Consider the following 12,791-nt stretch of genomic DNA (forward strand, 5'->3'; position numbering starts at 1 on the left):
TCATGACTGCTGCCAAGCTAACAGCAATTTTAGAGATGTTAAAATGGGGAGAAAGGTACAACTCAGAATCAATGAAACACTGTATACATGTTTATCCCCAACTAGTAAACTCCTCGAGGACAGGTATATCAACTTATTTTTCCCCTTACCAGAACTAGTACGATGTTGTGAATATTTTGGTTACTCAAAAGATATTTGTTAATAAGAGAAACATAATAAATGCTTACAAACATCTCTAGCTACAGTTAGTAGGGCCAAGCTGAACATGGATTTTGGTACAGGTGCATTTTTGAGTAACTTTCTCTGACTATAAGCCACTCTCTTAGATTTTATTTTCCAAACAATTTCATTCTCCTTTAAGAACAGTTAAAAGTTGAAAATAATATCTAACACCTTAAAAGTCTCAAAGAAAAACCAAACCAAACTCACTGCCGTCAAGTCGATTCCATTTCATAGCGACCCTACAGGACAGGAGAGAGCTGCCCCACAGCGTTTCCAAGGAGCAGCTGGTGGATCCAAATTTTAGTGAATTTAAAAGTCTCATACTTTAGTGAATTTAAGAATCAAAGGGGGTGCTTGTTGAAAATGCATATCCTCAAGCCTCAACACAGTAATTGTTTCTACACACACGGGTGGATCCACATTTTAATAATGTTAACTCAAGTAACAAGGCCAGAGGCCGGCTGTGGAACAGACCGTCAACTGCTCATATGCAAGTTCAAGCTGCAACTGAAGAAAATCAGAACAAATCCCACCTGAATTTAGAGACCATCACAAGAATAGATTTGACACACTGAACACTGATGACCAAAGACTAGACGAGTTGTGGAATGACATCAAGGACATCATACATGAAGGAAGCAAGCGGTCATTAAAAAGACAAGAAGGAAAGAAAAGACCAAAATGGATGTCAGAAGAGACTCTAAAACTTGCTGTTGAATGTTGAGTAGCTAAAGCAAAAAGAAAAAATAAAAAAGTAAAAGAGCTGAACAGAAGATTTCAAAAGGTGGCTTAAGAAGACAAAGTAAAGTATTATAATGACATGTGCAAAGACCTGAAGGTAGAAAACCAAAAGGGAAGAACACGCTCAGCATTTTTCAAGCTGAAAGAACTGAAGAAAAAATTCAAACCTCGTGTTGCAAAAGTGAAAGACTCTACAGGGAAAACATTAAATAAAACAGTAAGCATCAAAAGAAGATGGAAGGAATAGAATCACTACCAAAAAGAACTGTTCGACGCTCAACCATTTCAGGAGGTAACATATCATCAGGAACTGATGGTACTGAAGGACGAAGTCCAAGTTGCACTGAAGGCAGTGACGAAAAACAAGGCTCCGCGAATTGACAGGATACCAATTGAGACGTTTCAACAAACTGATGCATCACCGGAAGTGCTCACTCGTCTATGCCAAGAAATACAGAAGACAGCTTCCTGGCCAACTGACTGGAAGAGATCCATATTTATGCCTATTCCCAAGAAAGGTGGCCCAACCCAATGTGGAAATGATCAAACAATATCATTAATATCACATGCAATAAAATTTTGCTAAAGATCATGCAAAAGCAGCTGCAGCAGTATACTGGCAGGGAACTGCCAGAAATTGAAGCCAGATTCAGAAGAGGTCATGGAATCAGGGATATCATTGCAGATGTCAGATGGACCCTGGCTGAAAGCAGAGAATAGCAGAAAGATGTTTACCTGTGTTTTACTGACTATGCAAAGACATTCTACCGTGTGGATCATAACAAATTATGGATAACACTGTGAAGAATGGAAATTCCAGAACACTTAATTGTGTTCATGAGGAACCTGTACGTAGATGAAGAGGCAATCATCTGAACAGAACAAGGGCATACTTCATGGTTTACAATCAGGAAAGGTATGCATGAGGGTTGTTTCCTTTCACTAAACCTATTCAATCTGTATGCTGAGCAAATAACCCGAGAAGCTGTACTCTATGAAGAACAGGGCATCAGGATTGGAGGAAGACTCATTAACAACCTGCGTTATGCCGACGACACAACCTTGCTTGCTGAAAGTGAAAAGGGCTTGAAGCACTTACTGATGAAAATCAAAGACCACAGCCCTCAGTATGGATTACACCTCAACATAAAGAAACAAATATCCTCACAACTAGACCAATAAGCAATATGATAAACCACGAAAGACTGAAGCTGACAAAGACTTCATTTTACATGGATCCACAAACAACATCCATGGAAGCAGCAGTCAAGAAATCAAAAGACGCATTGCAATGGGCAAATCAGGTGCAAAAGATCTCTTTTAAGTGTTGAAAAGCAAAGATGTCACTTTGAAGACTAAAGTGCGCCTGACCCACGCCCATGGTGTTTTCAGCTGCTTCATATTTATGTGAAAGCTGGATGATGAGTAAGGAAGGCCAAAGAAAAACAGATGCCTTTGAATTGTGGTGCTGGCGAAGAATACTGAATATACCAGGGACTGCCAAAAGAACAAACAAATCTGTCTTGGAAGAAGTACGACCAGAATGCTCCTAAGAAGCAAAGATGGCAAGACTACGTCTCACATGCTTTGGATATAATATCAGCAGGCTCAATCCCTGGAGAGAATGACATCATGCTTGGTAAAGTACAAGGTCAGCGAAAAAGAGGAAGACCCTCTGTGAGATGCATTGACACAGTGGCTGCAAGGATGGGCTCAAGCATGACGATTACAAGGCTAGCACAGGACCGGGCAGTGTTTTGCTCTGTTGTACACAGGGTCATTACGAGCCAGAACCGACTCAACAGCACCTAATAACAGCAACAACAACACGGCCCAAGTTCTGCCTCAGAATTCTACCAAAAGCTGCTCTTCAGCAACAACCTCTGTAAGACCAAATAGCTGAGTAACTACATCATCACTTCTGGCATCCCTGAATTTGAAAATCAGTTATTACACGGGTTACCACTGTATCTCATCTGATAACCACATTCGCAATACAAACAAAAGAAGCCCATTAAGATTTATTATCACCTGAATACACATTTTTAAACTTGGAACTAGGGGTGATTTTGCTATACAACTCTAGAGACCACATTAAAAGAAATAATGCCTTTTACTTTTGGAGAGTTAACCCTCCAAAGAATCTAGGATCATCACTCAGTAAACCACTCAATGCAGGTTTTCAATGACTTGATTTGGACCTATAACAAAAGATGCTCAAACTATCTACTGACAAAATTCAAACGAGGATGAAACACCATCTCACCTATTGGAGAAATTTAAAAGCCAGAAAATACAGTGTTGGCAAGGGTTTGAAGAACAGGTAATTAACAAGATGACATTAAGAGTCAGTAATACACTCTGCAGAACTACTGTATTTAACAAAATGAAACGTAGGCATTTTCTTTGATATATTAAGTCCATTTGTTATGGACACCTCTGGATCTTCTGATACAACCATGTAACAATTCATTCCCTGGAGAAATGGATTAAATTAACAACTGTAATTAGTATGTATTGTTCTTAAGTAAACTATGCCAAGATTTAAGCCTACTCAAAAAAGATAAATATAGCCCTTTGGTCTTGTCTCTTCTTTTGGTGTGTTTAAAAGAATCAAGTTATAGCCCATCCCAAGAAGGGGAGGCATCCTAACTGAAACCAGTATTTTAAAAAGATATACATGAGTCATGTGGTTGGCAGCCAATTAAACAAAACAATGTGTATTAATTGTTTAAGGAGAAACTAATTTGCTCTATAAACCTTCATCTAAAGTACAATAAAGATGATTTTGAGAATACTCACTAGACCTCTGAAATTAAAACCTTAAAAAAAACAAATGTTCATGACTAAGGAGAGAGTTAAATCATAGATAGACCCACATAATGAAATACACAACCATTAAAAAAAAAATACTGAAGCAATCACGTATGATGCCAATGTGGACAAAAGTCGCACATATAGAAGACAAAAATAAATAAAAAGGAAAAGTTACCAGAACAGTACATCTAAAATTACCTCATTTTTGTTTAAAAAATTGAGTGCACAGATGAAACAGATGACTAGCTGCCCACCAACCCTTCTGCTCCCCGCACGACACACAGCATGGATTTGTTGCTGAGAAGGGGTTGCCTAGCCACAGACTATATTTCACAGCCCACCACACATCCAGTTATCAGCATGAAACTGATTCACACCAATGGAGAAGTTATGTGTTACCACTTCTCAGTCAGGGCTTTCAAGAAGCAGGTATGCCTTCTCCAAGCTTTCTTTTCTGTTTGGCTTATTGGTTAGTTACAGATAACTATAAAACCGTAAGAGATTACAAAGGCTTAAGACAGAAGACACACATTCCTGAATCATTTCACAGAGGATAGCTGTCTATCAACGGTGAACACCTGCTTCGAAGTGCTAATGAATAAAAATGAAATCCTATTAAATTAAGCCACCATAATTTGGGGATCTTTACAAGCAACTAGTATTACCCTAATTAATATATCACACATGGCGGCCTAATCAAACACCAGTGGAAATGCATACACATGTGAATATTCATTTAACCAACAAAATGTATTGAGAATGCATTATGAGCTCAAGATACAGTCATCAGGAAAAACCCATGCAATCCCTATACTCATGAAGCTCGAAATTACTGGGGTGTCTGTGTGTAAGTGCAGATTTCTGTGTAGGAATTACTGGGATGGGGTGGAGAAGATCATCAAATAAATAAAATTTTGCTTCCAATCAAGACAGAGTAGCAGGGATCAGATTTACCACCCTGCCCAACGCAATTAAAAAACTGAAAGGAAAAAAAAAAAACATATGAAACAAAGGTTTTCAAGACATTGGATATCAAGCAACAAAAGAGAATAATCCCCAAATGATAGTAAACATATAAGGTGAGCCCCATGAAATGATATAGTTTATTGTCCAGTTTAGGAGCCCTGGTGGCACAGTGGTTAAGCACTCTGCTGCTAACCAAAAGGTCAGCAGTTTGAACCCACCAGCCGCTCTGTGGGAGAAAAGACCTGGCGATCTGTTCCCATAAAGATTACAGCCTAAGAGACTATGGGGCAGTTCTACTCTGTCATACGCGGTCACCATAACTTGGAATCAGCACACAACAGAAACATTTATTACTGCTCATTCGTTCATTTTTTATTACATTGATATTAAGTGGTTGCCAATTAACATTCATTTCTAAAAACAACAAAACAAAAAAGTTTACTGATCATCTTACTATGAGCCAGGTACTTTACATGGTTTCTCTCATTTCAAAAGCATAAACCAGAAATTACCTAGTTTAGAGAGATGGACATTGTGGCACAGTTATACAACTTGCCCATGACCCAATACGGCTATCTAAGAATTGAAACCCAAGATGGCCTTAAGGCAATTTTTCCAAATTACAGATCATTCCATGGTTAAGAAAGTTAAAATTCACATTTTCTAATATTTCTAAGTCTCCTTTGTCCTGCTCCCTTTCTAATAAGTGATAAAGTAAAAAAGATTTAAACAAGAAATTATTAAAATATTTGCATAAAATACAACAATAGAAAAGATGAGCTGGGGTAAGAGAAGGGAAAAGAACATTTACATTCACATTCTTTTCAATCCTAGGCTGGGCTCAAGGGGAGGAACAAATTAGTTACCACAACCCCATTATTTTAAATAAACTTTTTATTTAAATAAACTTTTTGAGATAACTGTACTCACATACAGTTGTAAAAAATAATGTAGTGATATACTACATGCCTTTTACGTTTTCCCAAATGGTAACATCTTACAAAACTATATAGTACGATATCACAACCAGAATACTGCTGTTGCCACAACATACAGAACATTTCCATCACGAGGATCCCTCATGTTGCCCTTTTATACCAAGCCCATGGTATCTACTAAACTGTTCTCCATGTCTGTAATTTTGTCGTTTCGATAATGTTATAGAAATGGAATCATATACTATATAGATTTTCAGGATTTGTTTTTTTTACTCAGTCTAATTCTCTGGTGATTCATTTAATTACATCTTACCATACCCCTTTCAAACAAAACCAAACCCAGCACCGTCGAGTCGATTCCAACTCATAGTGACCCTATAGAACAGAGTAGAACTGCCCCATAGAGTTTCCAAAGAGTGCCTGGCGGATTCGAACTGCCAACCCTTTGGTTAGCAGCCGTAGCACTTAACCACTACGCCACCAGGGTTTCCTACCATACCCCTTACCTTTGGGAAAAGATTTAAAAGGTTCCAGACTCTTGCATGTTATCAATAGTTGGTTCCTTCGTATTGCTGAGTAGTATACCACAGTATGGAAGCACCGAAGTTTGTTTAACCATTTTCCCTCTGAAGAACATCTGAGTTTTTTTCCAATTTTGGACTATTATGACCAAAGCTGCTATCAACACCGATGTACAGGTTTCTGTGTGAACATAAGTCTTCATTTTTCTGGGATAAATGCCCAGGAGTACAAACGCTAGTTCCTATGGTAGAATTGGAGCCCTAGTGGTAGAGTGGTTAAGAGCTCGGCTGCTAACCAAAAGGTTAGCAGTTCAAATCCACCAGCCGCTCCTTGGAAACCGTATGGGGCAGTTCTACTCTGTTCTACAGAGTCTCTACGAGTCAGAATTGACTTGACGGCAATGGGTTGTGGTAGAATTATGGATAATATACTATGGATAACACCGTGAAGAATGCAACCTAACTGCATCAAAATGGAAGAGTTGCATGTTCAGACTTTTAAGAAATTGTCATTTCCACCAGCACTGTACGAGTGATTCAGTTTCTCTATAGCCTTGCCAGCATTTGGTGTTGTCACCATTTTTCATTTTAGCCATGCTAATAAGTGTGTGTGTTGTGTTCTCTCATTCTGACCTTAATTTGCATTTTTCTAACAACTAAAGAAGCTAAACATCTTTATATATGCTCATTTGCCATCTGAATAGCCTCTTTGGCAAAATGTCTCTTTTGCTCATTGTAGTATGCTCTGTCTCTGCATAACACATGCAGACAAGCTGTACCTCAAACTTCCAGACAGCCATAAGACAGCTAGGAATGAGACACATACACCCACGGGCACCAACCATACCATGGGTGCTGTGTTCAGCTGTGATCATGCTAGACACACAAGACGCTTATACGGTTGTTGGCAAAGTGAAAGTCATTATTACTATTTATGGAAAGCAAACAGTAAACATTAGAATAGTTTCCAAACAGGGAAATTCTTACCCCTCCCCAAATTACCCTTGTCCATTCTTACGCCAGGCAGGCACACCATGGTTCAGGTCAGATGCTGTGTTCATGATGCTACCGCCTTCGGCTACCACCACGCTGCTCAGGGAGCCTCCAGGGCTCCCAAGGCTTCTGCTCTGCTGCTGGGCCTTCCCTCGCCTGCAGAAGACCCCTACACACAATCTCCCAAGCTTCTGCTGCCGGCTCCTGCCACACTACCCGGGCCTGTGGGGCTTCCATGCTGCCATGCTACCCAGGCCTGCACTGCCCAGGGCGAGGAGGTATGCAACCCCTACACAGCACACACTCAGGCCTCTCTTGCCCTGCACAAGCATTACAGCTCTTTTAACTCTGCTGACAAGCCTCCTGCCCAGAGGCCTCCAGCCCTGCCTCCTATAGGAGACCACTGAACAGGATCCCTGATGCAACCCCTGCACAGTGCACACTCAGGCCTCTGCCCTGCACAGGCAAGGGTTACAACTCTTTTAGCTCCGCCAGCAAGCCTCCTGCCTGAAGGCATTCAGCTCTTGTTCTGTGGGTTGGCAAGCCCACAGCTGCCACCTCACTCTGTGGGCAGGCAAGCCCACCACCACTGTCTCTCACCGTCTTGCATTGTCTTCAGTGTTACAACTCTTTCTTCTGAGTCTAGCAGGTTCTCAGTGCAGCAACCCCAGGTCCTGAGTCCAAAGGATGCATTCCACTACAGACTCTTCTTGTGGTGGGGAGGTCCTCCCTAATCTCCTTAAGGTTGGCCTTTATTATAAGCAAACTCCTTGTCAATTTCAAGGCATGGCCCTCTCACTAGGACCACAAACTGACCAAAGGACTGCAAGTCACTCAATTTGCATAGTAAAACACCAAACTCTTTCGAGATTGTAGCCTAGTCAATCATTTTGGGGGAGTTACGAGACCACAGCTAGAAAGGCCATATAAAAGCAATTTACTGCACTGTACTCATTTTCAAATTTGATTTATTTATTTATTTTTTTTTACTGTTAAGAGTTTTTTATATATTCCAGATACTGATCCCTTGTCAGATACATAGCTTGCAAATATTTTCTCCCACTTTGTATTTTTTTTCAACTTCTTTGTTAGGAAGGGCCTTTCGTAGAACAAAAGTTTTTAATTTTGATGAAGTCCAGTTTGTCAATTTTTCATTTTATGGATCACGCTTTAGATGTCAAGTCTAAGAACTTTTTGCCTAGCTCTAAATGACGAAGACTTTCTATGTTTTTTCCTAAAAGTTCTATATTTTTGGTTTTATATTTAACTCCATGATCCACTTTGAGTTAACTTTTATATAAAGCGTGGGACTGATATTGAGGTTTATTTTTTTGCCTTAAAGATGTCCAACAACATTGCTGGAAATGTTCTTTCATCAATTGAATTGCATTTGCACCTTTGTCCAAGACCAGCTTTCTTTTCAATCCTAGGTTGGGCTCAAAGGGAAGAACAAAATAGTTACTACAACTATGTAGTAACTAATATATTTGTTAACATATCTGGAATATTTGTGTGGGTCTACTTCTAGGTTCTCTAAAATTACACTGGCTAATTTTCTAATATTAAACCAGCCCTGCATTCCTGGAATAAACTTCAGCTGGTCATAATGTATAAGTCTTCACATATTACAGAATTCTATTCGCTACTATTTTATTAAACATGTTTGCATCTATATTCATGAGGAATACTGGCCTACAGTTTTCTTTTTTAAACTGTCTGGTTTTGGTATCAGGGCTTCATAAAATGAATTCAGAAGTTATTCCCTCCTCTTCTTATTTTCTGGAAGAGATTATATATAATTGTTCTTAATTCTTCTTTAAACATCTGGTAGAATTCTTCTAGAAACCATCTAGGCCCGGAGATTTCTTTTTTGGGAGTTTTTTAATTATGAACTCAATCCCCTTGATATGTATTAAAAAAAAAAAAAAAATTTTTTTTTTTTTTTAAATGTATCGAGCTATTCAAATTATTTATTTCATATTGGGTAACTCGTGGTAGTTTTTGTTTTTTGAGGAACTGGTCCATTTCACCTAAATTGTCAAGTTTATATTCATAGTATCCTCTTATTGCACTGTTGGTATCTGCACAGTCTGTGAGTGCTCTCCTTTCATTCCTGTTACTGATAATTGGTGTTTCCTCTCTTTTTTGCCTTTCTAAAAGTTTGTCAATTTTATTGATATTTTTAAAGAACCATCTATTTGTTTCATTCATATTTTCCACTGTTTTTTTTTCAACGTCATTGATTTCTGCTCTTTATTATTTCCTTCCTTCTGCTTTCTCTGGTATTTTGCTCTTCTTTTTCCAGGTTCCTAAAGTGGGAGTTGAAATTGCTGATTTGAGACTTTTCTAATGTATGTATTTAGTCCTAAAAATTTTCCTCTCAGGCCCTGCTTTCGCTGTTTCCCACAAATTTTGATCTGTTATATCTTCATTTTCATTTAGTTCAATGTGTTAATTTTTTATTTCCCTCGAGACTTCCTTTTTGACCCACAATTATTTTTACGTGTGTTTAGTTTCCAAATGTTTGGATATTTTCCTGTTATCTTTCTGTTATTAACTTCTAGTTTGATTTCATTATGGTCAGAGAACACACTCTAAACGTAAGAGGGAATACAACTCACTAAATTTGCATTACTGATAATGCAAGACAGGGAGGAGACAATGTATGGGGCATAAGAAGAGTTCCAGGAGTACTTTCAGGTCAGCTTCTTAACTACCCAGCCAATTTCAGATTTCTAAATCTCCCTAACAGGAGCTGAGACTGCACATATGTGAAGGGTAGGACTCTACTGATTTCATCTATGAGTTAGCTCCACCTCATGGATACGTATTAATTTAGAATATATGAAAGAATAAAATAGCTTATTATCTTACCCTTTGAGCTTTTGCAAGTTCTTCTTTTAATCTTTCATACCCCTTTTCTCTGACTTCCAAAACAGATGGGCTTCGTAAACGGGACAAACTATCAGTACTCAACCCAAAAATATCATCACTGCCATCACAAGCCTCTGTTACAGTAGCACCTTGTAAAAACTCTCTCTCTGCATTACAGTTGTCCTTTCTCGTAGTTAATTTAGTTGTGACTCCAGAGGTAGAACAAGGTGCTAGGTCCGTAACATGGATGCTGTAAAGAAAAGAAACATTTTTCAGAAATATAGTATATGCTCGAATATAGCCGGCATAAGCTCACAGGTCTAGAATACACTATCCAATATGACAGTCACTATATTTAATTAATAGTGTGTCCTCAGACACACTAGCCAATTTCAAGTCCTCAGCAGCTACATGTGGCTAACGGCTACCATATCAGATGGTAGAGAAATACAACATTCCACCAGCACAGAAAGTTCTATTAGATAATGCTACACTAGAACAGGGGTCAGCAAACTACAGGCCACAGCACCCTCTCAGCATTACAACTGTCCTTTCTCATAGTTTGTTAACCCAACTGTGACTCAAGAGGTAGAACAGGGTCCTGGGTCTGTAACATGGATGCTGTAGGACATATGGCCTGTCACCTGTTTTTTAAGGTCCATGAGCCTGGGTGGGGCAAATGGTTAAGCACTGGACTATCTGAAAGGTTGGTGGTTCAAATCCACCCAGAGGCACCTCGGAAGTAAGGCCTGGCGATCTGCTTCCAAAAGTTCAAAATCTTGAAAACCCTACAGTGTGCAGTTCTACTCTGCACAAATTGGAGTTCCCATGAGTCTGAATTGACTCAATGGCAACTAACAACAAAACAACATGAGCCAAGAATGGTTTTTACATTTTTAACTGCTTAAGAAAAAAATGAAAAGAATAATGGTATTCTTTTAGCATATAAAACTTACATGAAATTCCAAATTCCACGTCCGTCTGTATATAAAGTTTTATTGGAGAACAACCACACTCATTCATTTACGGACTGTCTATGGCTGCTTTCATGCTCTAATGGTAGAGTTGAGTAGTTGCAACAATTGTATGGCCCATAATGCCTAAAATATTTACTATCTGGCCCTTGATGGAAGAAGTTTGTCAACCCCCCACGCCCTAGAACATTAAAACATACTGCTCTACATGGCAAGCTTATTCAAATTTTCTAAAATAATAAAACTTAAAATAAGGTAATCAAACTGTCCATTTTTTAAATATAATACTGCAAAATAAGTGTTTTGATGATCTCCTACCTGATATTAGATATTTCTGCACAATTTAAACGTCTGGGGGACGAATACACAGGTTGTGTAGGAAGGTCAGAAACATCTAATGCATTAGCCTGGACAGGGGCACAGCATAAAGCTGAAGGATGTGGCCGGTAGATGACACTTGGTGAGGTAGTCTGCTCCTGAGTTCCCGATTCATACACACCAAGAAGTTCCGGAGAAGTAGGTGAAGCAAGGTTTACTTCATGGAACCCTTCCAAGGGGTCATTAGCCATAGCAAAAGCTTCATCATAAGATAACCTATGTTTAAACAAAAAGCAGGTAAGTATCTTTAGATAGTGACATTTTTTGCCAGGTTAACTAAATTAAGATCTATAAACTATAAAATGTGTTTAATAGTCCATTATAAATGATAAGCTTATAATAAAAGATTTAGGAAAAATCATTTAATATTTATTAAGTGAACTCAGTATAATTACTACAAAAGACAATCTGATCTGGAATTAATTTAAAAGTGACAGCTAAAGTTGTTAAAGTGAATGCAATTAATAAGTTAGTATGAAGAATAAATAAAAATTTGCTTCATATTTTTAACTTTCCTATCATACATCCCTTCACCTGGTCACCATGAGAATTAAAGAAGACAATCCATAAAAGTGTTTAGTACTACTGAGTACTATTACCGGGCATAAAGTATGGTCTCAATAAACACTGGCTATATTTTTCTCCTGGTATAACATATGTTTCAGTTTCTCTATAAGCAGAAAATATTTAATATAAGTACTTGATTACATCACAAAGTTTAAATGAAAACTATAAAGCGTATCACTCAAATTTTCACTTGAAGAATCTAAAGGTAATTATACAGTAGCATCTGTGGTCTTAAAAGCTTTTGAGTGGCCATCTAAGATACTGCACTCGTCTCACCCCATCTGGAGCAGGAGAAAATGAAGACAACCAAAGACACATGGGAAAGATTAGTGGACTAACGGACCACAACTACCACAGCCTCCACCAGACTGAGTCCAGTACAACTAGATGGTGCCCAGCTACCACCACTGACTGCTCTGACAAGAATCACAACAGAGGGTCCCGGACAGAGATGGAGGAAAATGTAGAACAAAATTCTAACTCACAAACACCAGACTTACCAGCCAGAGACTGAAGAAACCCCAAGTGTACAGCCCCAGGACACCCTTTGAGTCACTCCTAAAGTTTGCCCTTCAGCCAAAGATTAGAGAGGTTCATTAAAAAAACAGAGAGAGAGACTAAATGGAATGGGCACACCAGCGCAGGGGCAAGGACGAAAAAGCAGGAGGGGACAAGAAAGCTGTAACGGGGAATCCGAGGTCGAAAAAGGGAGAGCGCTGACATGTCGTGGAGCTGGCAACCAATGTCACAAAATAATATGTGTATTAATTGTTTTATGAGAAACTAGTTTGCTCTGTAAA

General features: G+C 38.7%; 1 protein-coding gene across 2 annotated transcripts in view; it reads right to left on the minus strand.

The window, feature by feature from the left end:
* The window catches only part of RAB3IP (RAB3A interacting protein), a 46,832-nt gene that overhangs the window by 24,586 nt on the left and 9,455 nt on the right, over positions 1 to 12,791 (minus strand). For both annotated transcript variants that reach the window (XR_002787884.2, XM_010598802.3), the window contains exons 2-3: positions 11,365 to 11,640; positions 10,073 to 10,322 (exon numbers count right to left, since the gene is read on the minus strand). Coding sequence is in view for 1 of the 2 variants with exons in the window: in XM_010598802.3 (XP_010597104.1) it covers positions 10,073 to 10,322; positions 11,365 to 11,615 (501 nt within the window). In the remaining variant the exon portion in view is untranslated. The remainder of the gene's footprint in view (positions 1 to 10,072; positions 10,323 to 11,364; positions 11,641 to 12,791) is intronic.

The sequence above is a fragment of the Loxodonta africana genome, chromosome 4 (assembly GCF_030014295.1).
Source record: "Loxodonta africana isolate mLoxAfr1 chromosome 4, mLoxAfr1.hap2, whole genome shotgun sequence".
NCBI lineage: Eukaryota > Metazoa > Chordata > Mammalia > Proboscidea > Elephantidae > Loxodonta > Loxodonta africana.